This window comes from Notolabrus celidotus, chromosome 9 (genome assembly GCF_009762535.1).
Source record: "Notolabrus celidotus isolate fNotCel1 chromosome 9, fNotCel1.pri, whole genome shotgun sequence".
Lineage (NCBI taxonomy): Eukaryota > Metazoa > Chordata > Actinopteri > Labriformes > Labridae > Notolabrus > Notolabrus celidotus.
Genome location: NC_048280.1, coordinates 16,146,041 through 16,164,930, shown reverse-complemented (window position 1 = coordinate 16,164,930; position 18,890 = coordinate 16,146,041). Strand labels below are relative to the sequence as shown.

The following is an 18,890-nucleotide window of genomic DNA, read 5'->3' as shown; positions in this document are numbered from 1 at the left end:
TCTCCTCTCCATCTCCCCCACAGTAATGTCCTCTGACAACACAAGGTCATGTTAAAGTGCTGTGTGCTCCCGGGTGCAGCCATAGGACACACCAAGTTTATCACAGAGACGTAGAGAGAAGAGGAGATTACACAGTCATGAAGCGTTCACCCCATGACAACTTTATTATGTGCACACACACTAGGAAAGACCAGCAACAAACACGCTCATAAAGGCACATAAAACACTTGCAAACACACGTAAATGTTTATGGGAACATCCAAAGAATCCCACAAACTCCTTTGTATGTTGGCATCCTCTTAGGCTTTGTGTATTGCTTTTGCGGGAATATGGTCCTCTGGATAAATCACTGCTGTCTACAGTGACCTGAGTAATGTTTAACATGGTGTCTTGTTGCTTGTGTTTAGGATCCCAGCAGAGAGGAGGCCTTGCTGCAACAGCTGAGGGAGAAAGATGAAGTGATTCTCAGACTCCAGGGTGAACTGGTAAGATCCACTTAGCAGAAAATATCACAATCGGAATCAGAGTCAGGGCTTTATTGGCCAAAGATGTGGTGCGGTTAACTTAACTCTTCCAAACATTAAAGAATGAAACATTAAATATTAGACTTATGGGTACAAGGCTACATTTAACATTTAACTTATACATACAAACCTATCTGAGACAATAGTGCAATGGTGAGGAGCGCAAAGGATGCTAATGAAAAAATGTAATTATGTAACATGTGGATTAGTTTACATAAGCTGTAGAGATGTTTTTCCTCCTACAGTGTTTACATTAAAAAACAAAATCAAAGCCCCCAGGCTCTGCTCAGTTGGGAGAGCTGGCTCCCTCGTAAAGAGGTTACAGTCCTCGTTTTACTGGTCACAAGATCGATTTCTCGTTTCAGCTTGATTTGGTAAATGTCTTCCTCTCTCTTTACCCACAATTCCTGTATCTCCCAAGCTAAGCCACAAAACATAACCTACAAAAATACAAAAATAAAGTATATTGTACATAAAAAGTGTCAGGTTTGCATTCAAAATTGAAGTAAAATGTAGTTTAGAACAATAGAGGTTAATCTTGCTGTTATGTTTGGCATATTTTTCTAAAATAAAGAAAAGTTTCTCTTCCAAATGTGACACTAAACCAAGAAATGGATCCAAATGCAAAACTCAAATGGTTCCAAAGTTAAAATCTGTGTATTCAGGCAAAGAACCAGCACACAAGAGGTCAAACAGCACAAGCAAAGGTATCCAAGTCACAAGGCAGAGGTGAAGTCAGTCTTACAAAACTGGTCAAAACTGAAGGGCAAACACGAGGGATAAACAAGGCTGTAACGCTGACACAAAGGTACAAGACGAACTGGCACAGAAGGGAGGGCAGACTGAGCTTAAATACACACAGGGAGTAGGGATAACAAGACACAGGTGCAACACATTGAGGTAATCACGGGAACGGGGAAACACAGGAGAGCAGGAAGTCAAAAGACTTGAAACGAAGAGTAAGTATCATAATAAGACGGAAAACACAAGATGATAGACATGAGGGAATGAAATAACACAACGTAACTAATCTGGAGCCATGACAGAAACATCCAAATCTACATTTTCCCTGGTTGCAATTTCTTTCCTTAAAATTTGTTGCAATAAATTCTAAGCAATCTAATTCAGTGACTTGGTTTCATTATGTTTTCTATTTTCTAATGAACCGTCTTGCTTAAGGAAACAAGTTGATAAGATACTATATCTCTATGTTATTTTTTTTTTAATTATAGTATTACTGAGAGTGAAAAATACTAAAGTAAATACATATGTTGTTATTTATCTAACTAATTGTCCCTTTTTTATGTTCTTTGCTCCTTAAAACTGGAGCATGTGCTTAACAAGATTGCTTGCTGAATCCTTTTCTCAGGGCAAACTAAAAGATAGCACCACTTTGACTTTCTGACCTAAACTACTGCTATCAGTTGGCACAACCAGAAGGTTGACTATTTTTATGAATATTCAGATGTTCTGTTTCCTGGATATTCAGCACTCTGAAAAATATTAATAAACCCAGTGAAGGGAAGTGTTTTTCCAAATTAGAGTAAGGTTTTCTTTTACTCATAAGAGAAGTAACTCATGCTCTCAGACGTTGAGCTATGGAAAGTTTGCTCATCTAATTTTATCTCTGTCACACTTTCTTTTTCTTGCTCTCTGTTTTCTAAACTTTTGAAATTAATAATTAAAATAGCTCGAGTGTTTTTAAATTATTTGTTTTAAGGGTATAAATTAAAGACTAATTGCCTTTGAAGAACAGTTTTTTAATTCTCTTTTAAGCACAAGAACCCTTTTTTTTTCTTTTGGGAAGGTTAACGACATTTCACAGAACGGAGAAGTTTCACTCTTCTTCCTGAACTTGCCAAACAGTTTTTATGAGCTTTCCTTTTCATGTACTTCTCCTCCTGAATAAAGCAGAGGACAAAGTGGCAGAAAAGTCTGACCACAGACACAGAGTGAAAATGAATGTGCGAATGGTTTTATAGTTGGCTCAAAGTCACCCCATCGATATCACATACATGGCGGGACACCAGAAAGCCCATCTTTTCCATCTTTGTTAATGTAAATTGCTTGTTCCTGCCAGCTTAATGTCATAGCCAAGTTATTTTGACTGCAGTCCAGCTAAGAGACAAGTGTAATGCTTTCACAAATTTGCCCCTGTTGATGAGGATGGGAGACATAGAATCATTTACATCTTTGCATATTTGGAATCATCAAATTTTACTCATGCGATATTGAGATTCAAATGCAGAATACATCACATTGTCTGTTTTTTTAGTTAGATTATTGGAGCATGTAAAGAAAGGCTCCATACGGCACTGATTCTCATCGCTTGTCATGTACACGTCTGTAATTTGTCACCTGCTCTATCAAAGCGATGTGATGCAGACATTATGCCAGGCCTGAGCTGGATAATATGCCAGTGTTATAGCGCTGTTGCGAGGTTGCCAGTCCAACCCACTGACTTGAGTCTCATTTGGCATCTGTTTGTATGAACATTTCCTGGCACTGGTATCTCATTTTTCTCACTTTTCCTCGTTCATCTCTTGCCCTCTCTTGACTGTGATAACACTCTCTCTCTCTCTCTCTCTCTCTCTCTCTCTCTCTCTCTCTCTCCCTCATAATTCCTGTCAGCAGCACCTATCATCCTTGTTTCATTTTCTGTGTGGACTGTATTCAGCACTGTGTACAAGAAATGTGGAGGTAAATTCAGAATAGAGCACATTTGTATTGAGACCTCTGACAGCTACACGAACAAGTTATTTCCCCTAAAACACAGACATGGACTAACTTCCACTTTATTTAGACCTCATGTGCAAGACCAACCCCAGAGAGGAGCGGTAATCTCTATTGGCAGACTCTAACGGTTTGCATAATGATAGTTTCTCTCTCAGGTTCATGTCTACAGACAAGGTGGCATACTGTGCATTCACAGGAGCAAATCAGCTCTTGTAGTTAGATGTATTTGTAACTAATAAAAACAGTTTTATGTCAGATAATTCATGATTTAATTATATCCATCCATCCATTATCTTGACCACTTATCCCGTTAGGGATACCGGGGGGCTGGAGCCTATCCTAGCTGGCTTTGGGCGGAAGGCAGGGTTCACCCTGGACAGATTGCCAACCAATCACAGGGCTAAGAGAGACAGACAACCATTCACGCACACACTCACACCTACGGGCAATTTAGAGTGATCAATCGACCTGGTGAGCATGTTTTTGGACTGTGGGAGGAAGCCGGAGTGCCCGGAGAGAATCCACGCATGCACGGGGATAACATGCAAACTCTACACAGAAAGGCACCTGCCTGGCTGGGGAGCCGAACCAGGAACCTTCTAGCTGTGAGGCAACAGCGCTACCCACTGCACCACCGTGCAGCCCTGATTTAATTATATGAAATAGTAAATTAATAAACCCAATAAGCCAGTCAGAATTCTTAGAGGTTAAATGTTTGTGATTTCAGATGACAGCACTTCGTCTTTAGTGGGTCAGGTTGATTGATATATCTGTAGGCAACATTTATTATACTCACAATGTGATGAAGACTTCAACCTGTCAAAGATTATAGCTGTTTCATCAAGAATTATATTAAGATAGATTTCACCTAAATGTGTCAGGGACTCAGATGTGTAAAGATTATTGAAGTGTTTTATTAATATTCTTCAACTGCCCAGCTCAAGGACTGGAAAATATCCCCAGGTGGGCACTTGCATTTGCTGACTTATCTCTTTTACATGCTTGGTTTCTTTAAATCTCTCTCTCAGACAGAACCAGAAAACCTGCCACCATCACAGCTGCAGACTAGATGTGGGTTATGTCAGTGATTTAAATGTGTCACACAGAAATGATGTCAGTGATATGCAAATGTAAATGATTGTGGTTACTGCTGACATACCATAAGATTTACTTCTTGTTGATCTCCGTCTTTTCATAGGAATTGTTGAAAATAAAATCTGACTCATCCTCTAAGTTCAACATTTAGATAAGATTTAATCACCTTCATCATTTTTTTCCCACATCACTCATGAATTCATACATCAGTCTTTAGGGCATGCAGTTGCTTATGTATGCACACAAACAAACAGATGCTGATTACTTTGATTATGAGAGTGTGTTCTGCTGAGTGGCACTCCTCTCTGACAGGGATGTTCTGGCTGCTGCCACCAGCTGCATCGGATTTCTACACCTACATTATTTGTGCAATTTTCAATCAAAAGTCTGCATGTAACTTATTGATACACTGTCTGATACAAGCTTGCATCCTCGCTGCAGACAAGGGTCAAACTTGTTTATATCTGCACCATGTGCCTTTGGGACAAAGTTCCTTCTGTTGTCAGATTCATAAAGCTTTGCCTCTGTGGGGCCATGTTGTTACTTTGAACATTTGTGAAGATGTATGTGTGCAAGTCTGAGTCGGACACCTTTTCTCTTGCAGCTAAGTTAAAGTGTTGCATTTTTGAAGGAAAGGGCAGCTCATAGCCGATACTCTCTGTGCTCTGCCTCTGTCTGTAAATCTGCCAGTGAAAACCTATTAATTATCTCCTAGAAGGACCTGCTAGCTGGCCAGCCATCACATCAAGCTGTCACTTTTTATGACTTTTCTCCTCACTGCTGGTGCATTTTGCTGAAGAACTGAGATCCGATTGCTACATTTAGCTGCAGAAAGCCTCTGCTTTTCATGTGTGAGCACAACGAATGAAATCGAGTTTGAACTAAGTCTTTTAGCTAATTTCTGCTTCAAACTATCATAAATTAACCATATATCAACCTTTTTTCAGCATCCTTACAATACGTCCTAATTTGGCTGATTAATTTTAATCAAAGTAATAAAATTCTCAATTTTCCATTCCACAGCAGCTTTTCTTCTTCTGTGAGCAGTGCAGGGCGAGCATGTCACAATGATTAGTGACATCGTCATAAAATACCTCCACTGGGTTCCTGCCATTAGCAGGACTCGCAACCTGCCTTTTTGAAACAACAGCAAAGAGGTAACACAGAGGTCGGTGGCTTCCTGGTCAAGATAGACGTGCTGTATTTTGAAGGACAGGGCCAACACTTTTCTCCCTACACCTCCTTTCAGTAAATCTGCCAGGGGAAACCTATTAATTATCTCCTAGAAGGACCTTTCTAGCAGGCTGCCCAGCACTAGCTGTCACTTTTTATGAATTCTTCTCTACTGCTGCACTTTGAGAGGAGGGTCTGTGGTCCAATATTTAGCTGCAGAAAAAGTTCTCCTGCAATCCAGCTCAGTTTTATGACCTCTTGGATTTCCCGGAGAGGCAGCTGAAAGGAAAGGAAAGATTGGGGTTGGCTGAGGTTGTTTGGAGTTGCATTTTTTTTCCTTTAATAGCATGGCATGAATATGATACTAAGTGTTGCGAGTAGAGGCAAAGCATGAATCTGCAGGGAGAGTATTTAGTTGATCTGATTCATCCTATTTGATGCTGTTTCTTTGCAAGATTTTGAACATGGCTGATGGCTGTGCATTTTATTTTGTATGCAGGAGAGTGCCAAAGCTGCCCTGAGGATGAAAGACTGCCAAATGACTGACCGCACGACACAGACAGAACACATGGGGCCAGAGGTGAGATACACACAAACTACACACACACACACACACACACACACACACACACACACACACACACACACACACACACACACACACACACACACACACAGTACCTCCCTCCTCTCAGACACAGACAATGCAGTGTATTTGACAGATCCAGCATTGAAATATGGTTTACATAAGAATTTTAATCATTTTAATCCTTTAAATGAAGCTCAATAACAACAAAAATCTTCAATGCAAGCAACAGCTCTCTTTTACTTTGTTGTCCTATTTGTGGCGATGCATTTTATGCTGAGTCATAACTGCCGCCCTTCCACCCTTCCTTTTTTTTTTTTCCCACCCTTTTAAAGTATTTTTCTCTTCAAGCTATAGCTCTCATCCGTCTTACTCTTTCTAAAGATGCTGTACCGCAGTGACATTCACATTATAGTCCACTACCTGCTCCTCCCCTCCATCCTCTCAATTCCCAGCGTGCAGCAAAAAGTATTGTGCTGCTTTCCACGTGCCTGCCTCCCTAACACCCTCAGCCGGCATGGCCTCCTTGGCTTCACTTGGGGATGACAGTATGGGAACGCAGCAGACTTAATGGATGACTGTCTAAAAATGGCTGCCTCTAACTGAAACAGAGGCAGAGTTTGGGGTCTTTTGCTTTGTTTCCTTGTTTCATTTCCTCTTCCTTTCAGAAAGTTCTGTTACACCTCTCATCCTGCTCGGGTAAGAAATTTTTTAAGGGTAGAAGCTGTGTCATTGTGTGAGTCTGTGGGTGAGCAGCACCAACTAAAGAAGAGAAACCTGAGAAAAATATTTTACCGCAACTGTAAAATATCCACAGTTAATTTGAATAACTTGACTTTCTTTGTGTTGCAACATCCTGGTTTTGACAGAACATGGTGTGATGGTGTGCATAGAGGATCTGGTGTGTGTATGCATGCTTTAACAATATGCATCACTTTAATTAGAGCCTACAGATGGAGCACTTACCTGCTGTCTTCAGATGGCAGTAAAGAGAGTCAATCAGCTAAATGTAAAGGATTGTGCAAAGTGCATGCAAGCTGTTGTGGATGAAAGTTGCTGGTAAAACCGGACTTAAATCTTTTCTCTTACTTGCTGCATATGTTATGAAACAGAAATCAAAACTGTACTTTGTTTATGAACAAAACATTCTGCAAAGGTTTTGTGTTGAAGAACTGCATCCCCTGATATAGGACAGAATACACAATAGGAGCACTTTACACAGTGCTCTCTTGACCCGATGCACACTGGGGAGCTGCACACATCAGAGAATGGAGTGAATCTTGACATCAAAATTGCAGTACAATAGTGGATTGGTAGAGAAAGTCCCCCCTTCTTTCGATTATGTAGCATAGACAAGACACCAAAACAGGTGCAGGCAAAGAAAAACACCTAACTGTTCCTCAGAAAAATCTCTCTTGGCTGTCTACGTCTGCATGAAGTTACAGCCCTAAATCTTTTAATCTTTCCGTGACTGTCATCGCTCCCTGCGGGATTCTTTCTCTGACTCTAAAGTCTCTTTCTCTGTTTCTCTCTGTCTGTCACTTTGTCACACATTCACAATAATACATTCACGCAACATGCAGCCTTAGAAATGTCTGCTCTGTGCTTCATTTGCCATCACTGACTAATGCATTTCTCATAATGATGCCTGAGATGGCCTCACATAATTGTATGTTTCTCAGTACTGGAGGCTAAAGCAAACAAATGTGTGAGTTGTGTGCGTGCAGTGTGCCCATGTGTTTGTCATTGCAAGTGTGTGTGTGTGTGTGTGTGTGTGTGTGTGTGTGTGTGTGTGTGTGTGTGTGTGTGTGTGTGTGAGGCAGCCATTAGTCTTGGCCTTGGACAGCAAAGTCAATAAAACGCTGTTGAAAGTGTCAAAGTAACTTCAGTCAAATAGGTTGCATTCATGCCTCAGACATTGTAATTCACTCAGTATTGTGCTTGTGTGTTTTTCGCCTCATGTGGTATAGTTTGCAAATTAGCATAATATATAACTGCCAGAGTGTGCATTCAGCTAAAGGGCTTTGTTTGCTTAAATACAGAGAAAAAAACGCACTGTTTAGAGAAGTCACAGATTCATATGTATCAATACACAGAGATCCACTGATTATTTCTGATATGCTGATTCATTACAATTAATTTCATTAGAACTCATTTCAATTTGATTTGCCTCACAGGGAGTTTAGAGAGAAAGATGCTCCGTCTTTGTTGCAGTAAAGTATATAGAAGGAGAGTTGTATCTTTGCAGATTTCCTAAGTTACATCTTCTTGATTAATTGGTGGGTTATCATTTGAATTCAAATAGAGCCTCTGAGTGTCTCATCTACTCTGCAGGTGGAAACCAGCACCATATTAACATACCATATTTACAGCAGAAGTCCATTAGGAAACACCAGGGTTCTACTTAGATCCTGATGCTCATAACTATCTCAAAGTTTTAAAAATGTATCAAAGTATCCCCAAACTTCTTCAACACCGCATGATATCTGGTTGGGATAAGAGTGACCTTTTCTTCCTCAAACTTTGTCCAGCTCAAGAAATCTGGCAAGCACTCAAGCGTATGCCATTGCTATCTATTATAAAACCAGTACCTAGCTATAGAGTCCTCCATATGCTCAGTAGATGGGCTCTTAATTAGAGGAGCAGCTGGCTGCCCGCTAGCAAGCTAGGCTAGCAACACAGGTGACTTAACTCAGCAGTAGCTACAGCATGTTCGGCCTGATTTAAGCCCCCCTTCCCTCCCTACCCTGTGTGTGCATGCCTATGTGTATAAAGAGAGTGTGTTGGTGTGTGTGTGTGGGATATGCTGCAGCGTGGAGCATGTCTATATAGGTTAGCTACCCCCGTGCATTGAGGACAGCCAGCGAGCAACAGAAAGTGTGTCTACAAGTGGGGCAGCTATTTCTACTGCTTCTGCCACTTCACGAGGTCGACCAGCTCACCCATCCTCTCTCTCTCTCTCGCTCTCCCTCCTTCTTTTCTGGAACGTCCTCCTACTTTTCCTCAATCTGTCTTCCTCCTCCTTCTCTTCTACCTGCTTTTGTTTGCTGATCCATGAAAGTGCAGAAGTTAGCTGTTAGAAGTTCCTCTCCTCTCTCCTCTTTACGTTTCTTTCTCCTCAGTTCCCCACCCAGGCTTCGAGGGCTCCAGGAGTCCATCAGGGATTTTCCTGCCCTGGTTTTCCCCACTGTTTGACACTCTGTCCTCGGGACAGCTCCTGGCAAACTCTATCCCACAGAAAGAGAACTTTCGACCAACTTGTCTCAAAGTCCCTTTTTATATTTTACTTATACCAGCAAGGCCCAAAAAAAGTGACAGATATTTGGGTTGCTGAAGTTCATGTCTTACTTCTCACTGACAAGTAATACTTTGCTCTCAAATATATTTCCTGCATTACCTCTGAACTTAGTTGAAGTGAAATTAAACCATACATAGTCAACCCTGAAAAACAGTTAGTTGGAGCTGCCTGAGGAATATCACAAGATCCTCTGCCTTAAGAGAACAAACATGACTTTTTACTGAATTTCCCCTCAGGGTGAATAAAATATTTCTGGTTCGGATTTCTGATTGTATTGCCCTTGGTTGAAATCAGTTTCTTTACAAGTAAACAACCTCAACAGTATAATATATTTCAGAGTCTGGAAGAAACTTTGAGACCATATAACTTGCCCCATCCCCCGAACCGATTTGATGGCAATGCCTGTCCCATGTATTTGAAAAACAAGCAATGGAAAATGTTGCAAAAGTGTCACATTTGACAATTTGCATAAGCAGTGGTCACTATACACCATAGGCCCTCAAAAGGCCGTCCGTGGGCCGGCCGCCTTTTTGTGGCCCCCAAACTGTTATCCCTTCACTCTGTGTTTTGGTCGGGTCAGCGCATGTTTACCGGGACTTGTCTCCATGTCAACTATACGCAGACAGGCTGTTACTGAGTCACTAAGAGTCCAATGCTGCAAGTGCAATTTTTTAACTTTCACTTTCGTTTATGGAGCAGTTCGCATATTGGCACTTTGCCAGCTGTAGGACCCTAGGATGCACGAAAACGTGTGTTCCAAGTTTGCTGCTCAAAGAAAAGTGGACAATGAAAATCAGCGATTGAAAGAAGAATGGAGTGAAACTTTTGAATTCACTCACCCTCCAACCACCACAAGACCCATGTGCTTAATATGCCAGGAGACTATATCTCTGCTGAAGATTTCGAATTTGAAACAGCATAGGAAATTTAAAGAGACATTTCTTCAAAATTGTCAGGTAAGAACTACAAAATAAATGCACTGAAATCATCATATCAAGCTGCAAGCAGGACTCCTGACACATCTATGACACAAAAACACAAAACAACAACTTTTACTGTAGTTGATATTTTTGTTGTTGTTTTGAACGAAAAGGACATTTTGTTTTGAATATTACAGTATTATTGCATTTGGTCTGACCGACCTCATTAAATAGACCTTTGGCTCATTGATAAAAATATCTGTGGCCCTTAAAGATTTCTATTTGAGTACCCCTGCTATACATTATCACACTTATTATCCAGCTTCTAGCTAAAATACAAGAATTAGTGAGCACAAACTATTGATGTAAACATGATGTTTTTGATTTAGTTACACCACTTAAAAATGAGTTCCTCTGTTTCTATGCCGGTAATGCTTCTATGGCAGTTGAATTTCAATTCACCATCAAGTTAAGCAAGTAGCCTGCTTATTCAAGAAATTATATCAAAATGAACTTTTCTATTGAAGTTAATGTTAGACAAGATAATGTTGCTATTATCACTATCACTCACAGTTTAGGCTACTTTTTAGCGAATGGCAACATATGGCCCTTTTCCACTACACAGTCCAGCCCTACTCGACTCAACTCGGCTCAACTCGGTTTGGGTTTCTTTTCCACCAGCCCGAGTACCGACTAAAGGTGGCCGGGGTCGTCATAACACAGCAGCACAAAACTGCTGCGTGATACTGCGTTCAAGTCTTTTTGAACGCAACACAAACAACAATCACAAACAATGCAGGACATGGAGGCAATGGTGTACTTGCTAACTCTAACCTCGTCAACGGACCACAAATAAACTTTGCGTGCAGACATTGGACAGTACTGATGTTGGTTTTTTTTTAAATGGCGGGTTTGATTCCTGTGTTGGGCGTCGCGCACATGACCCTTCAGTGACGACATTCTCTGACCAATCAGTGACCGGCAGTCCGTTGACGTCACCTTTTAGTATCGGCTCAGCTCACTTGGAACCAGAGCAGGTACAAAAAACTGATATCTGACACGAGTTACCGCGCCGTGGAAATGCAACACAAGCCGAGTAGAGTCGGGTCAAGTCGAGTGGAGTAGGGCTAAGACGGGCCGGCGGAAAAGGGCCATTAGAGATGAATTTACTTGCCCTGCTGCCGTTTCCTGGCTTGCAGGGCCAGATCTTGCTATGCTTTCCCTTTTCAGAGATAGTTGGGTCCCATTTACTGACATTACTTCACAACTGTCAAGACCAGCATGGGACAGAAACAGACGTTTTTTGCCATAGTGTCAACAGGCAGAGTTAAAATGTGCCAAACTCCTTCAACTGTTTGATTTGGTATGACGGGTGTGATTAGTTAGTCCCCTGTGTCGCTTTTGCTGTTGAGAAATATTCTTTAGAATGGCTTGGTAATAAACACAGTTAAAGCTATTGTAACCATTTCACATCCATCATGCAGCTCGATCCTCATTTCCTCTTACAGTCACGCCTTCATTGAGTTCTGCATAACAACACAGAAATATGCAGTTAAAAATGAACTTCTGCTGAATCTACCAGAGCAGTCCATCTCACGACGACCTTCAGCTGTAAATGTAGCCAAACTTGATATTTATTTTTGGTATGAAGGCAGATTGCATCAGTGAAGAGTGATTATGCTGACAGAAGTGGGCCCTTTCTGCTTTTTGAAATTGATCTACAGCATTTTTTTAAAGTTCAGTCCTCAAATTTAAATAAAGCATCCATCAGCAGATATAGTATCTGCCAACCTTTGTTCCCTCTACACATACTACATTCTGAACAACTCTGTAGAGGTTTTGACCCAGTGAAGGACGCATACTAAAACACTGTTCAGATTTGTTCAGAACAGGACCTCTACATATGCTGGGGCCTTGTGAAAAGCGCTGCTAAGTGAGACCCTGACACCTGCCTGAAGCTGACAGGTGGCGGTGCAGTGAGAGAAGGGGAACACAAATTGAAAAGCGTTGACCAAGCCCTGTTTTTTTCATTCTGCACCCAGATTTCCCCTCTTTTGTCAGTGTGCCAAAATAGAGATGGAACCTAATGTGAAAGAGAAATTGAGGAAAAGTAAGATAGAGAAGGGGGGGGTTCAGAGGGAAAATACAAGAAGCTATTTAATGTCCCGCTGAGACTCTTAAGAGCTTGAGGTATGGTGGCTGTTTGAAAGTTTTTTTGGAAAGGGATTGAATCGATTGAGATTGCTTTCTTTCAGCGAGCAAATTTCATGGGCATTCTTAAAAGGAACATTTAATGGTGGGAATCAAAAGCTCTTGATGGTTAGCTCACTTATGTTTCTTCCTTCGCTCTGTCTTTCTCTGTCTTTATTCTCCATAGATTTGTGCAACTTCACTTTTTTTGCTTTCTTCTTTTCCCTCTCTTTTGTCCCTGCTTCTCACCCACCCCTCTTTATGTATCCCTCCACTCTCTCCTCTGTAGTTTCAGAGAGAAGCAGTGGGATAGTTGGAGGATTGCTTATCATGTGTTTGTGGGCTTTTTTTATTTGAATGGGGGAGACTAGATCATGCAGATTCTTCCCTCTGTGTCCTTTGGCTCAGGTACTGAGTGACTTTTTATATGCTGGGGAATCATATCTTCTAGATGGGTCATTTTGTTTGAAGAATGACATCAATGAAAAAGCCAAGTTAGAAACCAAAAATATGCACCCTTACTTTTTCTTGATTTGCATGTCAATTAAGATATATCTGCCTTTTCATTTGTGAAACCATCACTTGCAGTGACATCAGTAAAAGATTCAGAAAGAAGATTTTATGTATTTAGCACTAGATTTTAAATTGATGAAAATAATGTAATAATAATAATAATAAATTTTATTTAAAGGCGCCTTTCTCGGCACTCAAGGACACCGCACAGATAGAAATATACATATACACGAATTGACATTAAAGGAAACAAAATCAGAGTCAGAAATGAAAACAATATAAACTAACAAGGGGTAAGAAAAAAATAGAAACAATAACAAAATGACAGAGCAATTGGAGTCAGACGGAGTAAGAGTAGAGATGCATGTCCAAACTTTGACATGATTGTGTCTGTAAGAAACATCAATTTATCAATTTCTAGAAGCGGATTAAGATAATCTGCTTTTTCTTTTTCGAGGTGTGTGTATTTTTCAACTAGTCCTTGTTCCAATAGCAGATTCATCCAATACTGTGGCTTCTCACTGTTAAGACAGATAACTATTAAACATCTTTCAAAACTAAAAGAACCGATAGCCAATGCTGACACAGAACAGCTGTACATATAAAGTATATAGGCTGTTCCCATGTGCCCTTCCAAATTTATGAGGATGGTATTGAAACCTCAGAGCAGAGGACATTATTACTCTGCTGGCACCACCACCCCATGGAAGACAATCCTTTAAAGATGTCTAGAAAAAAACAAATTTATCAAGGGGACAAGCACATAGAAGCGTCCTCACACCTTAAAATGGACTACTGTGTGCTCAACATCTGTTAAAGCACAGCTGTTCATTTTTCATCTGGTAGAACCAGCTTTGTATGCTGACTGTTTGGAGACTTTCTTCCTGGCACTTGGATCTTTCCAGCATGTGTTTCTGATTATATCATCACCTGATATGTCCTCGGCTGGCCCGTGGACTCTATCTGCTCTTTAGTCTTGTGCACTTTCATCTTGGAATTGAAGTGCCACATTTAAGGATATAGCAAGTGCGTGATGTATTACAGTACCGACCTGCAAATGTGCCAATGCTGTGATATATGAACTGATGTCAGCAAGAGATTCTCAGGCATAAAAAGGTGGATAAACTCTATTCTGTATAATATAATGCAAACTGAAGAGCAGATAATCTGAGTTGAGACCTGGTATATCTCTTTGCAAGCTACTTTAACTGCAGATAAAAGCTTTTATATACAGCATTTGTAATGTTTAACACCTTTCAGCTGTGTGAAAATAAAAGTTCCAACACTTCATTCAGAGTTTGTTTTTATCCAGAATTATTGATACAGATGCTTCGAAGGAAAAATAACATCAGTGTCTGGCTTTCACTTATCCACATCCACCTATAAATGCTGTGTAAAGCAATGATAGAGAACCCCCTAGTGAGACTGCAGACTTAAAAAACACCTGTTGGCTGCTCTTTATGTTCCTGGTGCTAGGGAACCCTGAATCATTATGTGTTCTGACATGGATCGTATGAACCTGCGTCATCACTTCTCTCCACATCCACGCCAATTTAAGCAAGAAAGGATGGAGGTTTCGATGCTTGATTGCGACTATGTAGGTCTCCGGCTTTTATTCCTGTAAACTAGATCATTTTGTACAGCCGTTCTGAGTAATGGTGCTGCTAAGGATAGAAATAAGAGAGACAGATAGAGAGAAAGAGGAGGAGATGGGGCCGAGCACAAGACAAGCAGTTTTTTGCCCTACTTACTTCTTTTATGTCCATCAGTCCTTCCATATTTCCTTCCTTTCTTCTCTGAATTTTATGCTTTTATCATAATCCTTCTTTTTTATTCTTTTGTACCCCTCAATAATAAAATGGTCTTTGTATTTTCTCACTCTCTCTCTCTTTGCATGTTTGTCCATTTTCTTTGCTCTCATCATTCCCCATCTTAAAATTGAACCTCCATTCTCGGTTCTCCCACCTTTACCTTCTGTCCTCCCCTTTATCAACCCTTCACCTGTATACCTCCCAGCTCACACCCCTCCTCTTCTCTTTTCCCCCATCTCCTTTATATTACACCTGCTCTTTCACCCCTCCCTGTCACTGGTCATCCTCTGTTACAGCTTCTCTTCAACTCTTCTTAACCCTCTTCTCCTCTCTTATCAACCCTTCTGCTCTCTTTGTCTCCCCTCTCCTCCACCCTGTTCAAGGCCAAGAACTGAGTCTACTGATGCAGCTTCTTACCAAACAAGATGAGGTGTTTGTGGTTGCAATTGACTGATATTAACCCAATTTTGATTTAAAATGAATATTGGTGGACTTAAATGCTCACTGATTCACCTTATAGAAATTAGTGAACACCAACAGTTGGACTTGAAAGGGGAATTATGGATAATTATCGTACACAAACCACTTATGTATTTATTCCTCCAGCTGAATTCTCACGTATAATAATAATCGACGGATATTCCTGCCTCGCTGGCATAACAAGAGAGCTCTGTCAGCTTTATTATACTTGAGAGCTTCAGAGGGTATGGTTAAGTGATTGAGATTCAAGCCAAACAAACACAAACACACTGTAACTGAACATGTACAGCTAATGTGACGCTTACTGCTAGATAACATAAAAACAACAACAATAAGGAAAGATACACAAAGGAAAAGATAAACTCGGGGTTCAAAGCAATAAGGCTCCTGATAACATGAATGACAGAGGAACAGCTTTGTTTTTAAAATCGCATAAGAGCCATGGACGACGGATGAAAAGCAGAAAATCAAATCGAGAGCATGATGGTTTGTTTTTGTGTAAATTTATATAATATGTGGTGCACTGAAGGTAGTCTTGTCCTCAGATGCAGAGGTATAAAAAGATCCTGGTAATGTAGTTTCAGGCTGCAAACTGGAATAAAAGAACAGGAAATCAGAAAGTTGGAATGAATGTGTGTGCCAGGTTTTTGATCTGGATTAAGTCCAAGGAGAGCTGGTGATGTGTTTGAGTATTCTTTGTTAGGAGACTTCAATGAGTCTTAGTCTTGGCAATCGTTTGGTCTTCATGTCATACTTTATGTTCTTACTTTGGAAAAGTTTGAATCAAACCAAGTCCAATCACAGTTTTTTAGTTACTTTTTCAGGCATTTTTGCCACCAGATAGGACGCTGAGGAGGGACATGTGGGGAGTAGAGAGTGGAGGAAGACATGCAGCAAAGACTTGAGGCCGGGAGTTAACCAGTGACCGCTGCAATGAGGACTATAGCCTCTTTACATGAAATGACAACAATCCTGGCCACAACTACAGGACTGTTGCAAATAATTAGACTTTCTTCTCTCTGTAAATAGATTGCAAGATAATAGATGGATGGATAGATTGATAGATTGATAAATAGAGGGAGGGGAGTTATTAAAACACTGTGTGAAGTAGAATATGCTGTTTTATTGCAGTTTTATGTGACCATCAACTTTAAATATTCAAGACCTCTTTCCATCTGCCTGCTGGAAATAAAGCTCTCTCTCTCTCTCTCTCTCTCTCTCTCTCTCTCTCTCTCTCTCTCTCTCTCTCTCTCTCTCTCTCTCTCTCTCTCTCTCTCTCTCTCTGTGCGTGTGTGTGTGCGTGCGTGCGTGTGTTGTAATTAAAGTGGTAGAGAATCAGTGCGGTGATGTGACGCTGGACAGAATTTAATTGTTTCCCTGGGACAGCAGTTATCTGTGCTCATAAAGTGCTCTTAATTATAGTGATTTAATAGTTACAATAATTATAAGTTATTTTACATTTACCCTAACATACTTGAAAAACACATGTCTAATATCCCTTATCCTAAATTCATACAAGCAGTACATTAGATATAGTATGTTACCATTGAGATCAATTATGTATTGCTGCTTTTTGGTGCACTGAAATTGGTCAATATTAAGTGTAGAGACAGAAAGTGGATGTACGGGACAGTTACAGAACAAGTCTTGGCTGAACGTATTTACTTCCTGGACACTCAGTTGGTCACCTGGCAACTTCACAGTGACAACAATAGTACAAAGCTCCAGGAAGTAATTGCAGTGAGCAATACTCCCACAAATAACCTCCTCTTAAACCACAACATGTTGTGTTAACTTAGGTTAAGACGTAATTCTTTGTGTTTTCTGCATTGCTTTATAATCAAGACTTTAAGTAACAAAGCTAGCAGGGTTGTTTTCTAAAATGTCAAAGCATTCCTCTGACTCCAGTTTTGTAAATGGTCCTCTTTAACAATCCCGATTGTGGTTGCAACAGGTTTATATAACTGTATACTGTCCTGTTAATCTTGATCACATTTGAAAAGGCTTCACAATAAAAGCAACACAAGTTTTATTTAAAATCAACGTTAATAAGATTTATAAAAGCTGGCTCCAGTCAGCCTGTTAAGCATTCAAAAGTGTTGTTAACAGAAGATTATGTAACATTAACATTACCATAACAAAGCTCTCTCAATCTAATACACTGTGCTTAATGTCCACTTAAGCTAAGCTCCTGAATAGACCTTCATATTGAAGCTAGAGGGCAAATTATACTGCAGCCCTATTAATATGCAGTCAGGAAAACGCAGACCCCATATTTAACTCCTCAAAATAAATTACTATAACAGTGGCGATGAACCAGAATTATCATTTAAATACTAGTCTATATACCATCTGTGTTTTCTCTTGTATCTTGAAAGAGGACACAGTGTTTACTAATCAGATTTCTTTATGCAGTTTGCTTCACAGTTTTGAAATTCAAAATAATTAGTAACAGGAATAGATCACTGCCAGCTGGGACAACATTAATATGGATAGTGTTGCTGACTATGTTCTGGGAAATACCATAGAAATATTGTTATTTGAGCATAACGCACACATGTTTGCACAGTTGCCTAAAAATCATGTCCCTGTCTCACAGCCTCTAAACACATTGTTGTAGAATCAGTATAACATTTGTAGTTTTTGGCAAGCAGATCCCTGTGTGGGTACATGAAGAACAGCCCTGTGTGGGAACATAAAGAACAAACCTCCAGTATTTATAAACCCTGTACTCAGCTGAGGTGTCACCCACTAGCTTTATTTATTCCTCTGTTTATCAAAACTAGTGTCATTGACGCAAAGCACCTTACACCGCTCATCAACATTACAGAAAGGTGGCAGGTGTGTCCTTTTTTCGGTGTGTGACCAGTGCACTCTGCCAGGTCTTTTAATAGACACACACAAATATGCACTCTAGCTGTAAGGAAATGCATGCATGCATGGATAAATGAAACAAGCATGTGGATGAGTCACATGAAAACTGTACTTATAAAAGTGGCCATGTGTCTACAGGCAACAAAATGAACCAGCCTTCAACTTTATAAGCTGCTTTGCATTAATGACACTGTTTATTTTTGTTCCGTTTACTACCCTGTTTTTTTCTGCAGTTATTTACATGTCATGAAAAAGAAGAGTCTGACACTGACAAATGCACATGAGGAGTCAGACAGTGTTGGTGGCTGATTTATGATTGCTGTGAAAAACACACAAAAGTGAAGTTTTGCTTTCTCGATCTAACAACAATCCCTCTTTGTCTCCGTCCCCTGTTTGTTTTTTATTGGTTGCTCTTTATGTCAACATGTCTTCTGTTTCCAGGGCATCAAGGCGCATGGGAGCGCCACTTTGTCGTCACGGAGACAACTGAGTGAGTGGCTCTGTTATGATATCACCCGACTGGACGTGACTGTGTCTTGTAGTGGTCTACCTTAACGTACTGTTCTAGATGGGAGAACAGGGGGTCTTTGTACGTAGGCTTGATTAATCTACAAGGCTGTTTAAACACTGTTCTGCTATTGTTTTACTTCACATGTCAGCTTATCGAGTGGATTTCCCACTAAAAATCCC

General features: G+C 40.3%; 1 protein-coding gene across 1 annotated transcript in view; it reads left to right on the top strand.

Annotated features, from left to right (window-relative positions):
* ccser1 (coiled-coil serine-rich protein 1) overlaps positions 1–18,890 on the top strand; it is a 178,793-nt gene that overhangs the window by 107,658 nt on the left and 52,245 nt on the right. Inside the window, 2 exon segments of the mRNA XM_034692672.1 lie at positions 408–485; positions 6,028–6,108. Of these exon segments, the coding sequence (XP_034548563.1) occupies positions 408–485; positions 6,028–6,108 (159 nt within the window).